The 22,663-nt window shown below is 46.1% G+C and overlaps 1 protein-coding gene across 2 annotated transcripts; it reads right to left on the bottom strand.

Annotated features, from left to right (window-relative positions):
* Positions 1 to 2,317: 2,317 nt before the first annotated feature.
* Positions 2,318 to 20,556, bottom strand: LOC111974186 (kinesin-like protein KIF27). Of its 2 annotated transcripts, XM_024001824.2 has the most exons (15): positions 20,318 to 20,556; positions 19,725 to 20,036; positions 19,267 to 19,461; positions 18,187 to 19,115; positions 17,932 to 18,075; positions 17,622 to 17,792; positions 17,354 to 17,541; positions 16,527 to 16,657; positions 16,336 to 16,439; positions 13,044 to 13,106; positions 12,647 to 12,820; positions 12,286 to 12,501; positions 11,995 to 12,204; positions 3,946 to 4,144; positions 2,505 to 3,828 (listed from the first exon to the last, which is right to left on the bottom strand). In XM_024001824.2, the coding sequence occupies exons 2-15, from the start codon at positions 20,020 to 20,022 to the stop codon at positions 3,461 to 3,463; spliced, it is 3,390 nt and encodes a 1,129-aa protein (XP_023857592.1). In that variant the 5' UTR covers positions 20,023 to 20,036; positions 20,318 to 20,556; the 3' UTR covers positions 2,505 to 3,460. The 2 variants fall into 2 exon arrangements, with proteins under 2 accessions (XP_023857591.1, XP_023857592.1); XM_024001823.2 differs by having other exon boundaries at positions 2,318 to 3,828; positions 19,725 to 20,556.
* Positions 20,557 to 22,663: the final 2,107 nt, after the last annotated feature.

A 22,663-nucleotide genomic window follows, 5' to 3' on the forward strand; every position in this document is an offset into this window, starting at 1 on the left:
CTCCAAAACTGCCATAAAAAAGCCAGACTACGGTTTGCAACTGCACATGGGGACAAAGATCATACTTTTTGGGAGAAATGTCCTCTGGTCTGATGAAACAAAAATATAACTGTTTGGCCATAATGACCATCTTTATGTTTGGATGAAAAATGGGAGTCTTGCAAGCCGAAGAACACCATCCCAACCGTGAAGCACAGGGGTGGCAGCATCATGTTGTGGGGGTTCTTTGCTGCAGGAGGGACTGGTGCACTTCACAAAATAGATGGCACCATGAGGAAGGAAAATTATGTAGATATATTGAAGCAACATCTCAAGACATTAGTCAGGAAGTTAAAGCTTGGTCGCAAATGGGTCTTCCAAATGGACAATGACCCCAAGCATACTTCCAAAGTTTTGGCAAAATGGCTTAAGGACAACAAAGTCAAGGTATTGGAGTGGCCATCACAAAGCCCTGACCTCAACCCCATAGAAAATTTGTGGGCAGAACTGAAAATGCATGCGCGAGCAAGGGGGCCTACAAACCTGACTCAGTTACACCAGCTCTGTCAGGAGGAATGGGCCAAAATTCACCCAACTTATTCTGGGAAGCTTGTGGAAGGTTACCCGAAACATTTGACCCAAGTTAAACAATTTAAAAGCAATGCTACCACATACTAATTGAGTGTATGTAAACTTCTGACCCACTGGGGATGTGATGAAAGAAATAAAAGCTGAAATAAATCACTCTTCTATTATTTCGATATTTCACATTCTTAAAATAAAGTGGTGATCCTAACTGACCTAAGACAGGGATTTTTACTAGGATTAAATGTCAGGAATTGTGAAAAACTGAGTTTAAATGTATTTGGCTAAGGTGTATGCAAACTTCCAACTTCAACTGTATATTAAAGTATATACAGTGGGGAGAATAAGTATTTGATACACTGCTGATTTTGCAGGTTTTCCTACTTACAAAGCATGTAGAGGTCTGTAATTTTTATCATAGGTCACTTCAACTGTGAGAGACTGAGTCTAAAACAAAAAATCCAGAAAATCACATTGTATGATTTTTAAGTAATTCATTTGCATTTTATTGCATGACATAAGTATTTGATCACCTACCAACCAGTAAGAATTCCGGCTCTCACAGACCTGTTCGTTTTTCTTTGAGAACCCTCCTGTTCTCCACTCATTACCTGTATTAACTGCACCTGTTTGAACTCGTTACCTGTATAAAAGACACCTGTCCACACACTCATCAAACAGACTCCAACCTCTCCAAAATGGCCAAGACATGAGAGCTGTGTAAGGACATCAGGGATAAAATTGTAGACCTGCACAAGGCTGGGATGGGCTACAGGACAATAGGCAAGCAGCTTGGTGAGAAGGCAACAACTGTTGGCGCAATTATTAGAAAATGGAAGAAGTTCAAGATGACGGTCATCACCCTCGGTCTGGGGCTCCATGCAAGATCTCACCTCGTGGGGCATCATGATCATGAGGAAGGTGAGGGATCAGCCCAGAACTACACGGCAGGACCTGGTCAATGACCTGAAGAGAGCTAGGACCACAGTCTCAAAGAAAACCATTAGTAACACACTACGCCATCATGGATTAAAATCCTGCAGCGCACGCAAGGTCCCCTGCTCAAGCCAGCACATGTCCAGGCCCGTCTGAAGTTTGCCAATGACCATCTGGATGATCCAGAGGAGGAATGGGAGAAGGTCATGTGGTCTGATGAGACAAAAATAGAGCTTTTTGGTCTAAACTCCACTCGCCGTGTTTGGAGGAAGAAGGATGAGTACAACCCAAGAATACCATCCCAACCGTGAAGCATGGAGGTGGAAACATCATTCTTGGGGGATGCTTTTCTGCAAAGGGGACAGGACGACTGCACCGTATTGAGGGGAGGATGGATGGGGCCATGTATCGCGAGATCTTGGCCAACAACCTCCTTCCCTCAGTAAGAGCATTGAAGATGGGTCGTGGCTGGGTCTTCCAGCATGCAACGACCCAAAACACACAGCCACGGGCAACTAAGGAGTGGCTCCGTAAGAAGAATCTCAGGTCCTGGAGTGGCCTAGCCAGTCTCCAGACCTGAACCCAATAGAACATCTTTGGAGGGAGCTGAAAGTCCGTATTGCCCAGCGACAGCCCCGAAACCTGAAGGATCTGGAGAAGGTCTGTATGGAGGAGTGGGCCAAAATCCCTGCTGCAGTGTGTGCAAACCTGGTCAAGAACTACAGGAAACGTATGATCTCTGTAATTGCAACAAAGGTTTCTGTACCAAATATTAAGTTCTGCTTTTCTGATGTATAAATACTTATGTCATGCAATAAAATGCAAATTAATTACTTAAAAATCATACAATGTGATTTTCTGGATTTTTGTTTTAGATTCCGTCTCTCACAGTTGAAGTGTACCTATGATACAAATTACAGACCTCTACATGCTTTGTAAGTAGGAAAACCTGCAAAATCAGCAGTGTATCAAATACTTCTTCTCCCCACTGTATATATATTAAATGGTATATGTATTTTTCCAATTGCCTTTCTAATGTAGCTTTATTTCTGCATCTCATCTTGAGAACTACATTACACAGGCATGAATTACGGCTCCAACAAGAATGACGTTTTGAATATATATTTCTTTATTTATTGAGGCCTACTGGATCCTTAAGTTTTTTGTTTTGCAACAAAAACGGTTTGAGGGGTGGTGGTGGATCACTAGCCTTGTGTGTCAGCCATGCTACTTGAGATCAGACTAAAATTTGGGGGAATATGATATTTGACCAATATATTAGTTATATACATGTATAAGTTATATTTTTCAAGAATCAATGGGTATCCGTAATTAAAATGACCATTGGACAGCAGTAACTATTGTAAGTTGCACCTTTAACATTAAACAGGAGTCTGCAAAGACAAATGTAGATCGAATTGGTGAATCATGCAAATAAACAGGTTTGATCCAATCAATTTGATGTCAACAGTTGTTCAACACTTAAATAACCAAAACCACACACAAAGAAAGAGTAAATCACAGGTAAATTATATTGCATGAATGACCAGTGGCTTGCTTTAGAGTTTGGAGTGGCCCGAGGGTCTAGAACACAGCCAACACACTATCTTATAAACAAAGACATCTTTAAAAGTAAAATAATTTAAACATAAAAAAACATTTCTAATACACATTATTTTGATATCCATTTAGCTGTGGGCTCATCTATCTCTGACTAACTGATGAGTCTGCAGTTTGAAGTGCAATTCAGTCAGACTTTAGTGCTGTAAAGTGCAGAGAGGGTTTTCACTCCGTGGAATCATTTGACGTGTCTCAACAGTTTCACAGTTAGTGGCTTCTGTTCCTTGTCTCCTCTCCTTCATCCACATTGATCTTATTTGACTTAGATTCACCTGACCTCTTCTTCTAGATCAGTGTGGACGAATGAAAAAAGTGGTTGATATGTGCTTGAGCCTCCTGGTCAGTAAGTGTTTCTGGGCACTTCAATGGAGTCCTCCTGGAATGAGCCTCTGCTGGCCCTCATGGTAGAGCGCACCCTAGTGCTGCGGGGGTCAGAGGGTGAGAGCTGCCTCAGCTCCCTACGGGACAAACGGACAGGGGCCAGCTCCACTCTGGGAGTCTGCAGGCTGGGGCTGTCCCCTGCTCCATCACTGGCCCCCTTCCTGCCCTGGGTCTGCAGGTCTGGAGCCTGGGGGGGGAGCGATTTGGTGACCAGCTCTCGGAGCTTCCTCTTCAGCTCACGACTGGAGCTCTTATAGAAGAACAGGTCTCTCTCCAGCTGCTGCAGCCTAGCCTGGACCGCCTGACCACTGTTCCCTGAGCCTCCCTCTACACACAAACAGAAAATGAACAGTGAGAATAGTGTAAAACACACAATGAAAGGGCAGGAATACCACACTCTCAAACATTTCCCACATTGATGCATACACACACACAGACACGGACCTCGGCACTGCTGCAGTAGTAACTGTATGCTATGTTGGTGCTCTCGATGCTGCTCAGTGAGCCGCCGGTCTGTGTCCAGAGTGAGGCGCTGTAGAGCTGCCTCCATCTCCCTGGTCACTGCCTCCTGCTCTCCACTCTGCAGCTCCAGCTCTTCACAGCGCAGCTGCAGCTGCTGCTCCGACTCCCTCAGACACACCACCTGAAGGGGCCAAGGGAATGCTTTCAACATTTGCCAGCTTAGTAGGAGGCTAATGGAAGGTTAGGAGTGTAGTGGATGTCTTATTTTGGCCTACGTAGAACTTTGAGATTACTCTGACATGAAAAGCACTATACAAATGAAATGTATTATTATCATCATCATCTCTTGAACCAGTCCCACTTCTGAGCCAAACCTTTTTCAAACTCTTAAAATCTCAATCCCAGCCCCCCAGCCTTTCCTCAAATGAGGGTTCTAATGCAGTGTACTGTCGACCACATACCACTTTGTTGTAGGCATCACCTAGTTCTCCCTTTGTGGGCGTTTATCCAAAACAGCATGCATAATAGCATGTTCCACTATCCAGTACAGTCTCAAAGCTGACTAGGCTAGCGAGAACCTCCCTCTCCCGATTGGTTATCACAAAGCGAAGTCTCTGACGCTCATCGGATGTGGCAGGGCTTGCAAACCATAACAGACTACAAAAGGGAAGCACAGCCAAGAGCGGCCCAGTGACACAAGCCTACCAGACGAGCTAAACTACTTATATGCTCGCTTCGAGGCAAATAACACTGAAACATGCATGAGAGCACCAGCTGTTCCGGAAGACTGTGTGATCACGCTCTCCGCAGCCGATGTGAGTAAGACCTTTAAACAGGTCAACATTCACAAGGCCGCAGGGCCAGACGGATTACCAGGACGTGTACTGCGAGCATGCACTGACCAACTGGCAAGTGTCTTCACTGACATTTTCAACCTCTCCCTGTACGAGTCTGTAATATCAACATGTTTCAAGCAGACCACCATAGTGTTCTTGGGCACAGGGACTAAGGTAACCTGCTTAAATTACTACCGACCCGTAGCACTCACGTCCGTAGCCATGAAGTGCTTTGAAAGGCTGGTCATGACTCACATCAACACCATTATCCCAGAAACCCTAGACCCACTCTAATTTGCATACTGCCCTAACAGATCCACAGATGATGCAATCTCTATTGCACTCCACACTGCCCTTTCCCACCTGGACAAAAGGAACATCTATGTGAGAATGCTATTCATTGACTACAGCTCAGCGTTCAACACCATAGTGCCCTCAAAGCTCATCAAGGGACCCTGGGACTAAACACTTCCCTCTGTAACTGGATCCTGGACTTCCTGACGGGCTGCCCCCATGTGGTAAGGGTAAGTAACAACACATCCGCCACACTGATCCTCAACACGTGCCCCTCAGGGGTGCGTGCTCAGTCCCCTCCTGTACTCCCTGTTCACTCATGACTGCACGGCCAGGCACGACTCCAACACCATCATTAAGTTTGCCGATGACAACAGTGGTAGGCCTGATCACCGACGAGACAGCCTATAGGGAGGAGGTCAGAGACCTGGCCGTGTGGTGCCAGGACAACAACCTCTCCCTCAACATGATCAAGATAAAGGAGATGATTGTGAACTACAGGAAAAAGAGGACCGAGCACGCCCCCATTCTCATCGACAGGGCTGTAGGGGAGCAGGTTGAGAGCTTCAAGTTCCTTGGTGTCCACATTACCAACAAACTAACATAGTCCAAGCACACCAAGACAGTAATGAAGAGGGCACGACAAAACCTATTCCCCCTTAGCAGACTGAAAAGATTTGTCATGGGTCCTCAGATCCTCAAAAGTTTCTACAGCTGCACCATCGAGAGCATCCTGACTGGTTGCATCACTGCCTGGTATGGCAACTGCTCGGCCTCCGACCGCAAGGCACTACAGAAGGGTAGTGCGAACGGCCCAGTACATCACTGGGGCCAAGCTTCCTGCCATCCAGGACCTCTATACCAGGCGGTGTCAGAGGAAGGCCCTAAAAATTGTCAGACTCCAGCCACCCTAGTCATAGACTGTTCTCTCTGCTACCACACGGCAAGCGGTACCGGAGTGCCAAGTCTAGGTCCAAAAGGCTTCTTAACAGCTTCTACCCCCAAGCCATAAGACTGCTAAACAGTTAATCAAATGGCTAACCGGACTATTTGCATTGACCCCCACCCTCTTCTACACCGCTACTACTCTCTGTTGTTATCATCTATGCATAGTCACTTTAATAACTCTACCTACATGTACATATTACCTCAACTAACTGGTGCCCCCACACATTGACTATGTACAGGTACCCCCCTGTATATAGTCTCACTATTGTTATTTTACTGCTGCTTTTCAATTACTTGTTACTTTTATTTCTTATTCTTATCCATATTTTTATTAACTGCATTGTTGGTTAGGGGCTCGTAAGTAAGCATTTCACTTAAAGGTCTACATCTGTTGTATTTGGCGCATGTGACTAATAAAATTTGATTTGCATCCGATTTGAACTTTGCACAACTCTGGTCGTATCGCTCGCCAATGGTCAAAAAAGTTTCTTCATGTGGCCTCCTTCCTTCGAAAATGAGTGAATTACGGAATTACGAGCTCGGGTATGGGCGAGGGGACGGACGTAAAGTTAAACTGTCGCCCTCATTGAGTGGATGGATGGCCAACGTGATGAGCTCATCCTAGGCAGCAACGTGATAAAACACCTCATCAGGGAGCTGAAGATGACCGGTGACTTCTGGGAGAAGATGTCATCATCTGAACACAATGGAGATGACAAACTGTTCCGTCTGCTGGCTAATGTAGAGAGATGGAAAGGGACAGAAATGGCGGGAAAGAGTGGGCACGGTAAGGCTGAAGCGGGCGGTCACATTGGAGCCCATGCAGGAAAATTTAGTCTGTGGCCGGTTGTGTACGCCTCAAAATGTATCCGCGGGCAGTGCTGTCGTTATTGAGCCTACGAGGGTACGCTCAAGACTGAAAAACATTCTAGTGGGGAGAACAGTAGTGACATTGTGGAGCAATGGCTGGGTCCCTGTCAAAGTTATCAATCCCTCACCAAAGCCAGTAACAGTGAGACGCAATGCCAAGATAGCGGACGTTTTTCCTTGCATGGCATTAGAGGACTTTGACACTGACTACATAGATGGGCCCACTGTCGAACCGGTCCCCCTGGTGCAGCAGATATACAAAATGGATGACAATCAAGACTTTGACAATGGTAGTGGAGATAGCTTGACCGTTGACAGTGCCGTAAAACCGCACAGAGTGACAAGTGAGGTGTTGCACGAGTTAGGGCTAGGTGACATTGACATTGAGTCCACTCAGTTGTCGCAACAGTGTAAGGCCCGGCTAGTTCAGCTTATAGCCCGCTACGAGTGTATCTTCTCCCGTAACAAACTAGATTGCGGGAAGGCTACTGGATATCGCATCAGACTCAGTGACACTAAACCTTTTAGGCTACCTTACCGTAGGCTCTCCCCTAACCATTATGACAAGCTCAGGCAGGCCTTGGATGAGATGGAAGAGCGAGAGATAATCAGRAAATCCAGCAGTGAGTATGCCTCCCCGCTCGTGCTGGTCTGGAAGAAGTCTGGCGCTCTGAGACTGTGTACAGACTTCCGATGGCTCAATGCTCGCACCGTAAAGGATGCTCACCCTCTACCTCACCAAACTGATGCCCTGGCGGCCCTGGGTGGCAATGCATTCTTTTCTACAATGGATTTGACCTCAGGCTACTACAATGTGGAGGTGCATGAAGACRACAAGAAGTTTACAGCCTTCACTTCTCCTTTTGGGTTATATGAATATAACCGTCTTCCACAAGGACTATGCAACAGCTACATTCATGAGGATGATGTTGAGCATTTTTGGGAATCAAAATGTTTCGAGCCTTCTATGCTACCTGGACGATGTGCTGGTCTTTGCCCCGACTGAAGAACTTGGATTGCAACGCTTCTCAAGGCCCATAATCTGAAATTGGCTCCAAAGAAATGCCCTTTCATGAAGAGGTCAGTGCGGTTCTTGGGGCATGTCATCAGTGAAGGAGGTGTGGCCACAGACCCAGAAAAAGTGAAGGCTATTGCAGGGATGACAGAGAAGGATCTCACGGTCCTTTCTCGGAATGATAGTCTATTACCAGCAGTTCATTGAGGGGTGCTCCACCATCGCTAAGCCGCTGCATGGGTTGACAACTGGGACGAAGGCACCACGCCATGGGAAAGGAAAGAGAAAAAGAGGAATACATAGGAAACTCACAGCAGCAGACTGGACTGGTGAGTGCAAACAGGCCTTTAGTCAGTTGAAACAAGCTCTCCTCGATCAGGTCATGCTAGCCCACCCTGATTTTAGTAGACCTTTCTTGCTGTCTGTAGACGCATCTAGTAATGGATTAGGTGCTGTCCTCTCCCAAGTGCCAGAGGATGGGTCTGCAGCCAGGCCCGTAGCATTCGCTAGCAAATCTCTTACTTATGCACAGTCAAAGTATCCTGCCCATAGGTTAGAGTTTTTTGCTTTACGCTGGGCAGTCTGTGAGAAGTTTAGTCATTGGCTAAGGGGCAAGCCTTTTACTGTATGGACAGACAACAACCCATTAACATACATCCTGTCCAAGCCSAAATTGGACGCCTGTGAACAGAGATGGGTTGCTAAACTCGCTCCATTCGAGTTTGACATAAAGTACATCCCCGGTCCCAAAAATGTCATTGCTGATGCACTCAGAAGACAGCCATTTGTGCAGCCGAGCGCTCTCCACCGYATCACAAGGGTTCCATACAAGGCCTTGCTGGAAGAAGCTGCGGGAGTACATGCTGAGAAGGTGCAAGATGTGTTCCGCTGGTCGAACCACCCATTCGACCTCGAAAGCTGCTCACCGTCAATTGAGGCAGATGCCTGTGAAATTGTCATGGACTGCCAAACAACCTCCTATCCTTCTCCTGGTTCGCTGTCAAAGGAAGCGGTGTCAGCAGTCCTGAGGTCGCAAGAGGAGGCTGGTCTACAGAACTGTGCGCTGCTACTGCCTCAGCTCACTCAGTCACTGGTGCCATCTGCGATGTCAGATGTGAGAGTGCTGTCCCGTGATGACCTGATATCAAAGCAGCGCCAGGATGATGCACTCGCCAGAGTTGTCTTCTACGTGGACAGGGGCCGTAGACCTTCTAGGATGGAACGTGGCCATGAACCAATCGAGGCTCTGCGGATTCTGAAGACCTGGGAGAAGCTCACTCTGAAAATGGGTGTACTATATCGCGTTACCAAACGTTTGCTGTCAAAGAGGAAGACGTACCAGTATGTAGTACTGTACAATGTAGTACAATGAGGGCGACAGTTTTGAAGGGTGTCCACGATGAAGCCGGTCATCAGTGGCAACAGCAGACGTTGTACTTGACGAGACAGAGGTTCTTCTGGCATGGTCTGGAGTCGGATGTGAGAGAGTATGTCAAGACCTGCAAGAGGTGTGTGTTCAGTAAGGCCCCCGAGCCAGAGGCCAGAGCTCCACTGGAGAACATCATCATGACTGAGCCCCTCGAGTTGGTGTGTGTGGACTTCTGGTCTGCTGAAGACTCCAACAACAAGTCCTTGGATGTTCTGGTCGTCACTGATCATTTTACTAAGATGGCCCATGCCTTCTTGTGTCCGAACCAATCAGCTAAAGCAGTGGCCCTTCAGCTGTGGAACAACATCTTCTGTGTGTATGGTTTTCCTCGTCGTATCCACTCCGACCAAGGGGCCAACTTTGAAAGTAAATTGATTGCTGAGTTGTTGAGTGCTGCAGGAGTCCAGAAGTCGCACACAACTCCCTACCATCCGATGGGGAACGGGGGAGTCGAAAGGTTCAATAGAACGCTGGGAAACATGATCAGGGCTTTACCTACGAGAGCGAAGCACAGGTGGCCCCAGAAGCTGAAGTCGTTGACCTTCGCCTACAACTGTACAGTCCATGAAACCACGGGCCACGTCCCTTTCCAGTTGATGTTTGGGAGAATCCCACGTCTGCCTGTCGACATGATGTTTGGTACGGTGCTACAAGACTCAGATGTTGTAGACTATGACGAGTACATCAAGTCCCAGACAAGAGACCTGAGGGAGGCCATGGAGACTGTACAGGTGTCGGCAACCAAACCACTGAAGAGGCATGCGGGCCTCTACAACAGGAAGATCAGAGGAGCTCCAGTGGAGGTCGGTGATCGGGTGCTGCTGGCGAATAAGGGTGAACGTGGAAAGAGGAAGCTGGCGGATCGCTGGGAGAACAACCTCTATATTGTTACGGAGAAGAATAGTGACATCCACATCTTCAAGATACAGAACATGTCGACTGGCCAGGAGAAAATGGTCCAATCTGATAATGCCTGTAAACTTCTTTCCTCTCCCTGACACTGCCTTAGAGAGACACCTAATACGGGAAACCGTGAGGATCAGAGTGAGGAGATGGAGGACTCATCCATGAACGATATACCAGAAATGGACATCGGTGAGAGGACTAGTGTGTGGGTATCAGAACAGACCTCGGAGGAAACACAGTCGGAGCCCTCTGAAAAAGAGATCCCAGATGTGCTGGAAGATGGGCCACTGGCGAGGGACCCTCAGAACTCACCACATTCTGAGGGTGCTACTGGTGGCACAAGCATGTCAGAGGTAACCTTTGGWGAAGAAATGTCCGAACCCTCTGAGGAAGAAAGGCATTCTGAAGATGCCGCTGGTTCCAGCAACAGTCACAGAACCCTTGACCTTGACTACCCATCGACTGTGGACAGTGACCCACCAATGGTGGTTGTAGTTGGACAGGTTAAACGTAATGATAACTCTGTTAGGACTGTCAGGTCAGGGGCTGGTCGGGTTAGGAAACGCCCAGTGAGACTCATTGAGACTATGCAGACACAGAGGGTTTTTCATACAGAATTCATTAGAGTACCTGTGTGGGTGTAGGATTAGAATCAAAGTCTGTAGCCCCCCCAAAAAAATGTACTTTTAACTTTCAAGAGACCCCATGGAGGTAATGGGTCAGGGGTCATGTAGGCCAAGGTTTTTCTGTCTGAGGTTCTTATTGTCACTGAGTGTACTGAACATGTAACAAGCATGTTTTCCTACGGGGTCTTTGAATTCCCCTAATTCTCTTTAGAGAATAGTCTTTGCACTGGAATATTTGGTGACATATGTATTGCAAGGTATTGCATACCTCATTTWGTTTCTTTGTAGTATGCAAGTGTAATTCAGCAGGGGAGAATGTAACAGGGTTGGTTATGTTTCCACTTGCCTCTAAAGAAATGTGTATTTAATGTTCAAGCATTCTTATTGGTTAGTTCAACTCTGATGACAATAAGGTGTGTTGTGATTGGCCCCGCTTGCAGATAGGGGGAGATCGCGAACGTCAGGTCTTCCCAGTAGGAAAATGTGATGCAAGGGGTAGGTCACGTTCTGAATACTGTTTTCTATTTTCTACTTTACAATGTGTACAAGTTTGCTGTACGTTACTGATTTATACATGTGTGGGTATATGGTACCGGTTAGGGATTGAGGGGCTTTCTGGGATGTGCTTTGGCATATGATTGCTGTAAATAAGTGTGTTAGCTAGCATACACCGATGTCATGGTCACATAAGCCACTGCTAACACAGTTGTCTTCATGCTACAGATTTTGCCATCGACAGCCATCAATACCGTTAAGCTCTGCACAACTAACGTGCTGTTTCCCATTTAAATTTACACATGTTATATTTTGTATTGTATTTTTGTATTTTGTTCGCCCAGTAGGAAAATGTGATGCAAGGGATTTTGCCATCGACAGCCATCAATACCGTTAAGCCCTGCACAACTAACGTGCTGTTTCCCATTTAACAACAGAAATAAATTATGCTCAACTGGGACCACTGGCCGAAGTGATTTATTTTGAGAAAACACAACGCATGGAGAGTACATATACATCTGTTACATATGCAACCAATAAAATTTGATTTAGATTTAGTTTGGTCGCTCAAAGTAATTTGTGGTGAGTGTGTGTGTGTGTTGGGACTCTGACCTTGTTGAAGTATTTGACCAACAGTGCAGAGGCCTCTGGAAGCGGCAGCTCCCTTAGCGCCCTCATGATGTCATCGTCTTCGTCTCCATGGGCAGGGTTAGATGTGTCCCCGAGCTCTCTCTGTCTCTCCTGGATGGAACGGTTCTTAAACTCTACAGCAGCATCCAACGCCTCCAGGGCCTCCTCCAACTGCAGCAGAGCATGCTCCTCCTATACACACACACCATTGATCAGCCCCCTGCAGTCAGAGTGACACCCAGCCGGAAGGAAGGTGGTAAACATTGAGCTCACCTCTGGCATGAGCACCCTGCCGTTTGTCAGCTGTGTGTCCAGGGTGTCCCTCCTCAGACGCAGGCTCTCCCTCTCCTTCAGCAGCTCCTCCATAGACACTCCACACAGCCCTGCTGCCGGGGAGGACAGTCTCCTCCTTACACCTCCTCTCTCCTCCAGCTCCTGATCCAAAGCTCCCAGACGAGCCGACACTCGCAGCAAGTCCTGACTCAGAGCCTGAGGAATACACATGAACGTACCCAGACACACTTTCAATATCAGATAACAACACTGGAATGCTGTAACTTACACAAAAATATAATATACGTTTTTTTCCCCCCAATACAATACTTTGGATTTCTATGCCCCGCTCTGTGTTTACCTGGCTGGAGCGGAGCCTCTTGATCTGCAGCTGTTTCCTCTCCTGGACACAGGCCTCTCGGTGCTGCAGCACTTCTTCTCTGTGCCTCAGCTCCTCCTCCAGCTCTTGCAGGCCCCTCCTCCTCTGCAGAGCGCGCTCCTCCTCTTGCTCCAGCCACGTGCGTCTCTCAGGCAGCTAGGCATCATACACGGCCAAAACGAACACATCCACATTTCAAAACACACAAACACAATTTGACTATTTTAAAATATGTTGAATATCCAAATGAGATCTAAGGAATCACCATGACTGCATGGTGAACAATGAAATAGGCATTTTTGCCATAACAAACACAACGTGCAGGGAGGGGCAGCCGAACCTAAACCTGTGATCATTTGCAGATGTCATGTGGGCTCACCTTTTCCTCCGAGTCTTTACAGGCTCCATTTTGAAAGACAGCCATGTTGTCTGTCCCCAGGTCCTGCAACACAGCAGCATCAAACCCTTTAGCATGCTGTTCACATGCACATTACTACATTTGAAAAACAAAATGGCAGCCCCACCACTTGGTTTGCTATAAGGCTGAAGGATGGGACTGGAGAAATGTAACCACTTGCAAATTCATAGATGGAGCTACAGTTGAAGTCGGAAGTTTACATACACCTTGGCCAAATACATTTAAACTCAGTTTTTCACAATTCCTGACATTTAATCCTAGTAAAAAATCCCTGTCTTCAGTCAGTTAGGATCACCACTTTATTTTAAGAATGTGAAATGTCAGAATAATAGTAGAGAGAATGGTTTCTTTCAGCTTTTATTTCTTTCATCACATCCCCAGTGGGTCAGAAGTTTACATACACTCAAATAGTATTTGGTAGCATTGCCTTTAAATTGTTTAACTTGGGTCAAACATTTCAGATAGCCTTCCACAAGCTTCCCAGAATAAGTTGGGTGAATTTTGGCCCATTCCTCCTGACAGAACTGGTGTAACTGAGTCAGGTTGTAGGCCTCCTTGCTCGCACACGCTTTTTCAATTCTGTCCACAAAAATGCTCGTCCTTTGCTGTTGTTCTGGGATTGATTTGCACTTTCGCACCAAAGTACGTTCATCTCTAGGAGACAGAACGCGTCTCCTTCCTGAGCGGTATGACGGCTGTATGGTCCCATGGTGTTTATACTTGCATACTATTGTTTGTACAGATGAACGTGGTACCTTCAGGCATTTGGAAATTGCTGCCAAGGATGAACCAGACTTTTGGAGGTCTACAAAAAAAATTCTGAGGTCTTGGCTGATGTCTTTTGATTTTCCCATGATGTCAAGCAAAGAGGCACTGAGTTTGCTCCAATTGACTCAAATGATGTCAATTAGCCTATCAGAAGCTTCTAAAGCCAGGACATCATTTTCTGGAATTTTCCAAGCTGTTTAAAGGCACAGTCAACTTAGTGTATGTAAACTTCTGACCCACTGGAATTGTGATACAGTGAATTATAAGTGAAATAATCTGTCTGTAAACAATTGTTGCAAAAATTACTTGTGTCATGCACAAAGTAGATGTCCTAACCGACTTGCCAAAACCATAGTTTGTTAACAAGAAATTTGTGGAGTGGTTGAAAAACGAGTTTTAATGACTCCAACCTAAGTGTATGTAAACTTCCGACTTCAACTGTATATGGATGCAAGGACTGAGAGTCTGATGTCAACAGTAGTTCTGTATTAACGCTCCTTGAATGGGTATCGCTATAAATAAAATGGGGCCAACATTTGACAGTGGGATAAAACATTTTTTTCAAAAAATTGTAAATAAACAAATATAGGATTTTCATGCAGCTCCACATTTAGTTCCTCTCTAGGTTTCTTCCTAGGTTTTGGCCTTTACTAGGGAGTTTTTCCTAGCCACCGTGCTTCTACACCTGCATTGCTTGCTGTTTGGGGTTTTAGGCTGGGTTTCTGTACAGCACTTTGAGATATCAGCTGATGTACGAAGGGCTATATAAATAAATTTGATTTGATTTACTTGGAGGAATTAAAGTGAATATATACAAATTGCCCTAGAACTCCACCTATAAAACAACCTAGGTCAGGACTATACATCCTTTAAGCAGAGTTCATACAGACACTGGCAAGTCACATTCGAAGACTTTTCATGGACTTTTTCAAGCACTTAATTATAATTTTGAAGGACATCAATGTTATACATTATAGAACCCCCCCCCCCCCCCCAAAAAAAATAGGCCTTTAACATTTACTATAAAAATAGTGCCGTTTTTAGGCCTTCCCAATGCATTGATATTGAAATGATTATGACATTCTACAATATGTGAGAATAATGTGGACATTGCCTGACTAAATAGATTGGATGCATGGATGGTGATTTTTCAGTAGCCTATGTGGCCGACGCAGGCACACACAATAAAGCCATGAATAGCGGTAGCATTAATCTCACCATCGCTATTTTTATAAAGTGACCAAAAACCAGGTTCCTTTTTTGATGTAAGGATTTGTATGGAAAGGCAAGTTGAAGCCAATATTATATGCTGTCGTCACCCTTCAATTGACGCGTCGGGAAACAAACAAGTGGCCCCATCTCTCACAAAAACTGATAAAAAATTAAATCACAGACAATTATAAGGGAACAGAAGAACTTACAAATTGGCTACAATAATTACAAGGACTTTTCAAGCACCAAATTGAGGAACTGTCTGATTATCAAGGTAAGCCTATTCCAGTACTTGAATTTCTGAGCAGACTGCAACAGATGATCAACATCAAGTCGCTAGGGAAATTAGATCTAACATGGATCCAGGCACAACTGTCTTCACATGCATAACGAATGAGACATCAAAATATTCTGGACATTCTTCATGAACAACCTTTTTCCAGTTCTTGGGCTGTTGTTGCATCATATGCACTATCACAACCACTGTTCATAACTTGACTGTCATTTGGAAAATTCCTTCTTAGATCATCTGATGATGTGTGAAAATACCGCAGCATAACTAAATCAGCTGGACACCAAATGTGCATCCAACAAGTATTATGCATAATTATTAAAGAACCACGTTAATGACAGTATTAATTTAGGTTAAGAATCAAGGTAAAATGACTCGATTTGGCAATTGCATTTATTATTCAGGATTTGTGTGCCCATAAACTGTTTTCACCCCGTAACATACGACACTAAATGTTATGTAGTTACATTGCATTTCTGAGATCTCTATCCATCCAGGATAGATCGGATCGATGAGATCTCTATCGATCCAGGATTCAAGTTCAATGTCTAATTTAACCGATTAATGCTTAATATATGATATCAACTACTTACACTGCCATAAATGCAAGGACAGAAAAGTTTTATCGCACACGATTTTGGACAAATCCGTCAAGACACCAAACATGACAAAGGATTAAACATAGGTTTTAAATCAACTCGTGAATTTTAATGAATATATCTATGATCCCCCTTATATCTTAACGTAATGGCATGAATTTTTATTTTATTTTTATTATCAATGACTTATCAACAGCTGTTACAAGGAAAGGAAATCCTCACTGGTACCCTAGTTTATAGAAAGACCAAATGCTTTAAGACTGTTCAATGAGTGCTGTATAAATGCTTTATGACTGTTCTATGAGTGCTGTATAAATGCTTTATGACTGTTCTATGAGTGCTGTATAAAATGTTCTCCGAATGTTGTATTGTTAGCACTGACCTTGGTACTGTATAGATCCCTGGAGCCACTGGTCTGTGTCTCCGCCTGCTGTAGGCGCTGCAGATTCACTGTCTGACTCCGCCTCACTCTGTGCTCCTCGCGCTCTACGGAAGCACATGCCGGGCTTAGCAATGAAACAGAAATGACAGGAAATATAAGACTCTTAAAGTGTCATATATCACTGTATTTACCTGTAGGGAGTTTTGACGGTTGAGGTAATTGGAGCCCATCCTGAATCTGGTTCAAATGAGTATTTTGCGTCTGGTTCTGGTTAAAACAGGCTGGGTTCGGTCTGCTCGTCCATGTGCGGTTCATAGAGCGCCTGCAATATAGATCAAAATTAAATAAGTATTGTGTCGTAAGGAAGCAGAACAATGACATAACTCAGAAGCATGATATTATGGTATATTTCCACTGAGGATTTACCCCAGTGTTTTACCAAAAAGGCTCAGACTTTTGTGTTTCCACCTCCACGGCCCGGCTCCTGGGACTCACTGGGCCATGGCCTCAGTGGACCTGCTCTGATTTGGGGCCAGGGCATGTCCGCTAAGGGCTTTTAGGGCGGCATTTACAAAACAATGGCTAAGGTGTAAACCCTATGAACATGGGTTTACATCTTTGATGGTTAACACCTTCTCACAAAGCAATTGTTTTGATTATGCAGATGTTGTTGATTCTGCTCTTAAAAAGTCCTCACTGTCAGCTCTAGCTATGTAAACACAATGTCCCTAGTATACATCAGCCCCCCTAGCTATGTAAACACAATTCCCTAGTATAACATCAGCCCTAGCTATGGAAACATAATGTCCCTAGTATAACATCAGCCCATAGCTATGTAAACACAATGTCCCTAGTATAACATCAGCTCCAGCTATGTAAACACAATGTCCCTAGTATAACATCAGCTCCAGCTATGGAAACACAATGTCCCTAGTATAACATCAGGGTGTGTATACACTAGTGGAACAGCTGTTACAGTCTAAAAGCAGCATTACATTATTATATCAGTCTTTCTCACCTGAATCCCTTACTCCCCCCTTGATCCTCCTCCTCCTCCTCCTCCTCCTCCTCCTCCGCTTCCTCCTGTTCTCTTTGTGGGCAGATGACCTCGTCTCTCTCTTCTATCTGTGCCAGCAGCAGCTGACTGCGGGTCTTAAAGGCAGCCATCACCCTCTCCAACGAACAGGCCGGAGGACTAGTGTGGATCTGCATAAGAGACACACAAAGACAAACTTTGCCATTGTCGCACACACACACACACACACACAGTTGCTCTGGACACGTACCTTCCTTGTACCACAATGGCCTTGGCTGATCAGGGGAACACTGTGAGGTCTCTTCACAGACTTCCCAGAAGCCCCGGTTTCCAGCGAGGCTCCCGAGGATGCCATCCTGGAGGTCAGGAGGTCACCGCGGAGACGATCGATTAACAGCTGCTGCTCTACCAGCTGCTCGCTCTGCACACTCAAACAACGGAAAGCGTCAGTTGTCAACCAATGCAGAAATGCCCAATTCTATCTTTGCCTCTATGTTTCTCCATTTCTCATTATCCTCCAGCTCAGCTCAGAGTCTCTGTGTCACTCTCTCTCTCCTTACCTGTTTGCATCTGTGCTCCCTCTCCTCCTGTAAGGATTGGAGGTGTCTCTGTTTCTCCTGTAGCAGTGTCTGCACCTGCCTCTGCACCTGCTGCAGCTCTGCCTCCCTCTGGTCAAACACCTGCTCGTCTATAGCCAGAGTATCCTGATGGAGGGAAGGAGTGGGAGAGAGAGTTACAATTCATACCTCTAGTTAGAATACGGTGTAAAAATAGATAATAGTGAGGGGAAAAAGCTGAGAAACAGAGCCCACTACCTGGCACTTCCTGAGCTCTCGTCTGAGCTGGAGGATGGTGTTGTGGTGAGGCTTGTCCCCTGTGTCCCCCACAGGGTGCTGGTGATCAGTGTGGCAGGAGTGGCTAAGCTCCTCGTGTCTCCCCAGCCATTCCTGCAAGCGGTGCTGCAGAGCAGGACTCAGGGTGGAACTCTGGAGCTCCTTCAATATGAAGGCAGCGTCCTGTGCAAGGCAGCAGTACTGGGGCTCCTCCACTAGGCCCGCACCCCTGTGGTCACGCTCTTCCTGAGGGGTCTGTTTGGAGCTGTCAGTCATAAAGACCCCTCCCCCTGTCTTATCCCTCTTTCTCAGTGCCTCTCTCAGAGTCTGGACCTCCTGCTCCAGCTCCTCCACACGAGCCTCTCCAGGCTGCCAGCCCGGACATGCCCTGGCAGGACACAACCCAGGCTGGTTCTTCACGTGGCGTGCCCGTGAGGCAAACTGCAGCACGCTCAACGTCTCCGTGACATTGTGGTGGGAGGGGCTGACGCAGGCCACCATGAGTGTGTGGGCGGAGCCACCCAGTGAGTCCCGGAGGAGGCGTGTAATCTTGGCGTCACGGTACGGCACATGGTTGCCACGGCGATGGGGGTCAGAGAGTGCACGGATGACGTTGCCCAGAGCCAGCAAGCCGGTGTTAATGTGGACAGACTCTTTGAGGCGCAGGCCTGTGTTTCCAGTGCGCGCAGCCCGCTCCGACCCAGCCAGATCCACCAGGTGGAGTTTAGAGGAGCGGACAGAGCCGTCGTTGTGGTTATGCTGCGTCAACTGCACGGTGACAATTGCGTGAGAGCGGCTGGAGCGCTCATTCATCTGAGTGGGGCCAGTGTGTCTCAGGGCATTGCCAGCCTCCAGGACACTCTGCAACTCCTCAGCTGAGGTAATCACAGTCTCTCTGGCCCCCACCACAACTGAAACACATTCATTTCAGTCAGATTCCTTACAGCATGTATGTTCACACCACCAGCCTCAGTATAACCTCTATCAACACTGTAAAACACAATGAATTCTGTCATACTGAAACCACACACACACCCTAGCACAGACAGTGAGGAGTGTTACCTGTGTTGCCCCTGTCGTCCTCTCTGATGTGTAGCTCTCTGTGTGCGGTGTGGAGCTCTAGCAGGTCCCTGAGCTCCTCCCGGTACAGTTCCACGTAGGACACCCTGACGTCTGCAGCCCTCCTCTCCCCCAGGAGCACAAACAGATCTGCTGCAACCTGACCAATGATCCCACTTTCCTCCTCCACCAGAGATGCTAACAAGGGTACAAGTATTACAGAGGGAGAGCAAGTTCCATGGTAAAAACACAAAAGCAGATTTGTGACAATAAAAAGTGGCCTATAATCATAAAGTTCTCTGCATTTGCCTAAGGTTTTCCTCCTGCTCCAGTGACAGCTCAGAATCGTAGTGGTAGGAGATTATTCAAGGACTAATGTCCAAACATGATCATCCCTCAATGCACTTGTGGGTGTCTTCATGATGTCAAAGAGTACAGATAAGCTCATACTGTTAACTTACCAACATGTCCCCCGCAAAGGGTGTACGTCTTCCCAGAACCGGTTTGTCCGTAAGCGAACACTGTAGCATTGTAGCCGTCAACGAGGGATGCCACCAGAGGTTTGACACATGACTCGTAAAACTGATCCTGCGATGCAGTCGGTCCAAAGGCGTGGTCAAAAGAAAAGGTTCGGTCGCTTCCCAGCATCACCTGGGCGCTGTCGGGCACCACGCGCACACACACCTGATGATTGTGTAGCACCTCTTTGGGAAGCAAAGGTCTGATCCGAACCGCAACCCGCACACACACTTCTCCCATGACCAAACAGGACGCTGGTAACATTATAAACAAAATCAGTCACTGTATTTACCTCTATGGAGTTTCACACAGACACTCACTCCCTTTCCCTGAAGAACACATGTTTACAGAAAACAAAGTCTAACTTGCTCACTTCTTCAGCAACCACGACTTTCTCGCACTTCGGACCGTGAAGCGTAAAGTTGGCATATGGCGTTGATTAACAGTATTTGAAACAACAACGTTAAACTTCAACTAACCCTTGATTGCTGGGTTCGCTAATTACTGTAGCTAACTAGTTTTCCACAAATCTTACCGTCAGTCTCTGCTTTTGTTATTCTTCTCCGCTGACTTATGGCCGTTTTTTTGTCATCACTAGTTACTGCAGCCACAAAGTCATAAACCCCGCCTATTTCTACAATCTCTCTTCTTGAAATTGGATTTTAAACCTAACCCTAACTTTCACCAACCTGCTAACATTGTCTGACCCTAACCTTAAATTAAGACCAAGCTCATTTTGTTTTCTTGAATTTGTACGATACAGACTTTGAGGCTGTAGTAACTAGTGAAAACTGTTTTTGTTGTCTCTCAGTTGCCATGGGATACCACCGATAAGTCAACGAAAGCTCACGCTTTCTGTCCAAGAAAAGACACTTGTTGTCAAAGACAGAATCCGCTGCTACAGCCCCGCTCTATGGCGGGGTTGTGCTACTGCAGGCAAAGAATATTTATTAAATTATTTATTTTACATTTCCCCCTGTCCATCTGTGAAAGCATGTGGAAAGAAAGTGATGTGATAGTCTTGAAAATGTTGGTTATATTTTATTCTTAGTATTTTATTTATTTTATTTTATTTCCCCTTTATTTAACCAGGTAGGCAAGTTGAGAACAAGTTCTCATTTACAATTGCGACCTGGCCAAGATAAAGCAAAGCAGTTCGACACATACAACAACACAGAGTTACACATCGAGTAAAACAAACATACAGTCAATAATACAGTAGAAAAATAAGTCTATATACAATGTGGGCAAATGAGGTGAGATAAGGGAGGTCAAGGCAAAAAAAAGGCCATGGTGGCGAAGTAAATACAATATAGCAGGTAAAACACTGGAATGGTAGATTTGCAGTAGAAGAATGTGCAAAGTAGAGATAGAAATAATGGGGTGCAAAGGAGCTAAATAAATAAATAACTACAGTAGGGGGAGAGGTAGTTGTTTGGGCTAAATTATAGATGGGCTATGTACAGGTGCAGTGATCTGTGAGCTGCTCTGACAGCTGGTGCTTAAAGCTAATGAGGGAGATAAGTGTTTCCAGTGTCAGAGATTTTTGTAGTTCGTTCCAGTCATTGGCAGCAGAGAACTGGAAGGAGAGGCGGCCAAAGGAATAATTGGTTTTGGGGGTGACCAGAGAGATATACCTGCTGGAGCGCGTGCTACTTGTGGGTGCTGCTATGGTGACCAGCGAGGTGAGATAAGGGGGGACTTTACCTAGCAGGGTCTTGTAGATGACCTGGAGCCAGTGGGTTTGGCGACGAGTATGAAGCGAGGGCCAGCCAACGAGAGCGTACAGGTCGCAGTGGTGGGTAGTATATGGGGCTTTGGTGACAAAACGGATGGCACTGTGATAGACTCCAATTTTTTGAGTAGGGTATTGGAGGCTATTTTGTAAATGACATCGCCGAAGTCGAGAGATCGGTAGGATGGTCAGTTTTACAAGGGTATGTTTGGCAGCATGAGTGAGGATGCTTTGTTGCGAAATAGAAGCCAATTCTAGATTTAACTTTGGATTGGAGATGTTTGATGTGAGTCTGGAAGGAGAGTTTACAGTCTAACCAGACACCTAGGTATTTGTAGTTGTCCACATATTCTCAGTCAGAACCGTCCAGAGTAGTGATGTTGGACGGGAGGGCAGGTGCAGGCAGCGATCGGTTGAAGAGCATGCATTTAGTTTTACTTGTATTTAAGAGCAATTGGAGGCCACGGAAGGAGTGTTGTATGGCATTGAAGCTCGTCTGGAGGGTTGTTAACAGTGTCCAAAGAAGGGCCAGAAGTATACAGAATGGTGTCGTCTGCGTAGAGGTGGATCAGAGACTCACCAGCAGCAAGAGCGACATCATTGATGTATACAGAGAAGAGAGTCGGCCCAAGAATTGAACCCTGTGGCACCCCATAGAGACTGCCAGAGGCCCGGACAACAGGCCCTCGATTTGACACACTGAACTCTATCAGAGAAGTAGTTGGTGAACCAGGCGAGGCATCATTTGAGAAACCAAGGCTATCGAGTCTGCCGATGAGGATGTGGTGATTGACAGAGTCGAAAGCCTTGGCCAGGTCAATGAATACGGCTGCACAGTATTGTTTCTTATTGATGGCAGTTAGGATATCGTTTAGGACCTTGAGCGTGGCTGAGATGCCCCATGACCAGCTCTGAAACCAGATTGCATAGCGGAGAAGGTATGGTGGGATTCGAAATGGTCGGTAATCTGTTTGTTGTCTTGCTTTCGAAGAACTTAGAAAGGCAGGGTAGGATAGATATAGGTCTGTAGCAGTTTGGGTCAAGAGTGTCCCCCCTTTGAAGAGGAGGATGACCGCAGCTGCTTTCCAATCTTTGGGAATCTCAGACGACACGAAAAAGAGGTTGAAAAGGCTAGTAATAGGGGTT

The sequence above is a fragment of the Salvelinus sp. IW2-2015 genome, linkage group LG15, assembly GCF_002910315.2.
Source record: "Salvelinus sp. IW2-2015 linkage group LG15, ASM291031v2, whole genome shotgun sequence".
Classification (NCBI taxonomy): domain Eukaryota; kingdom Metazoa; phylum Chordata; class Actinopteri; order Salmoniformes; family Salmonidae; genus Salvelinus; species Salvelinus sp. IW2-2015.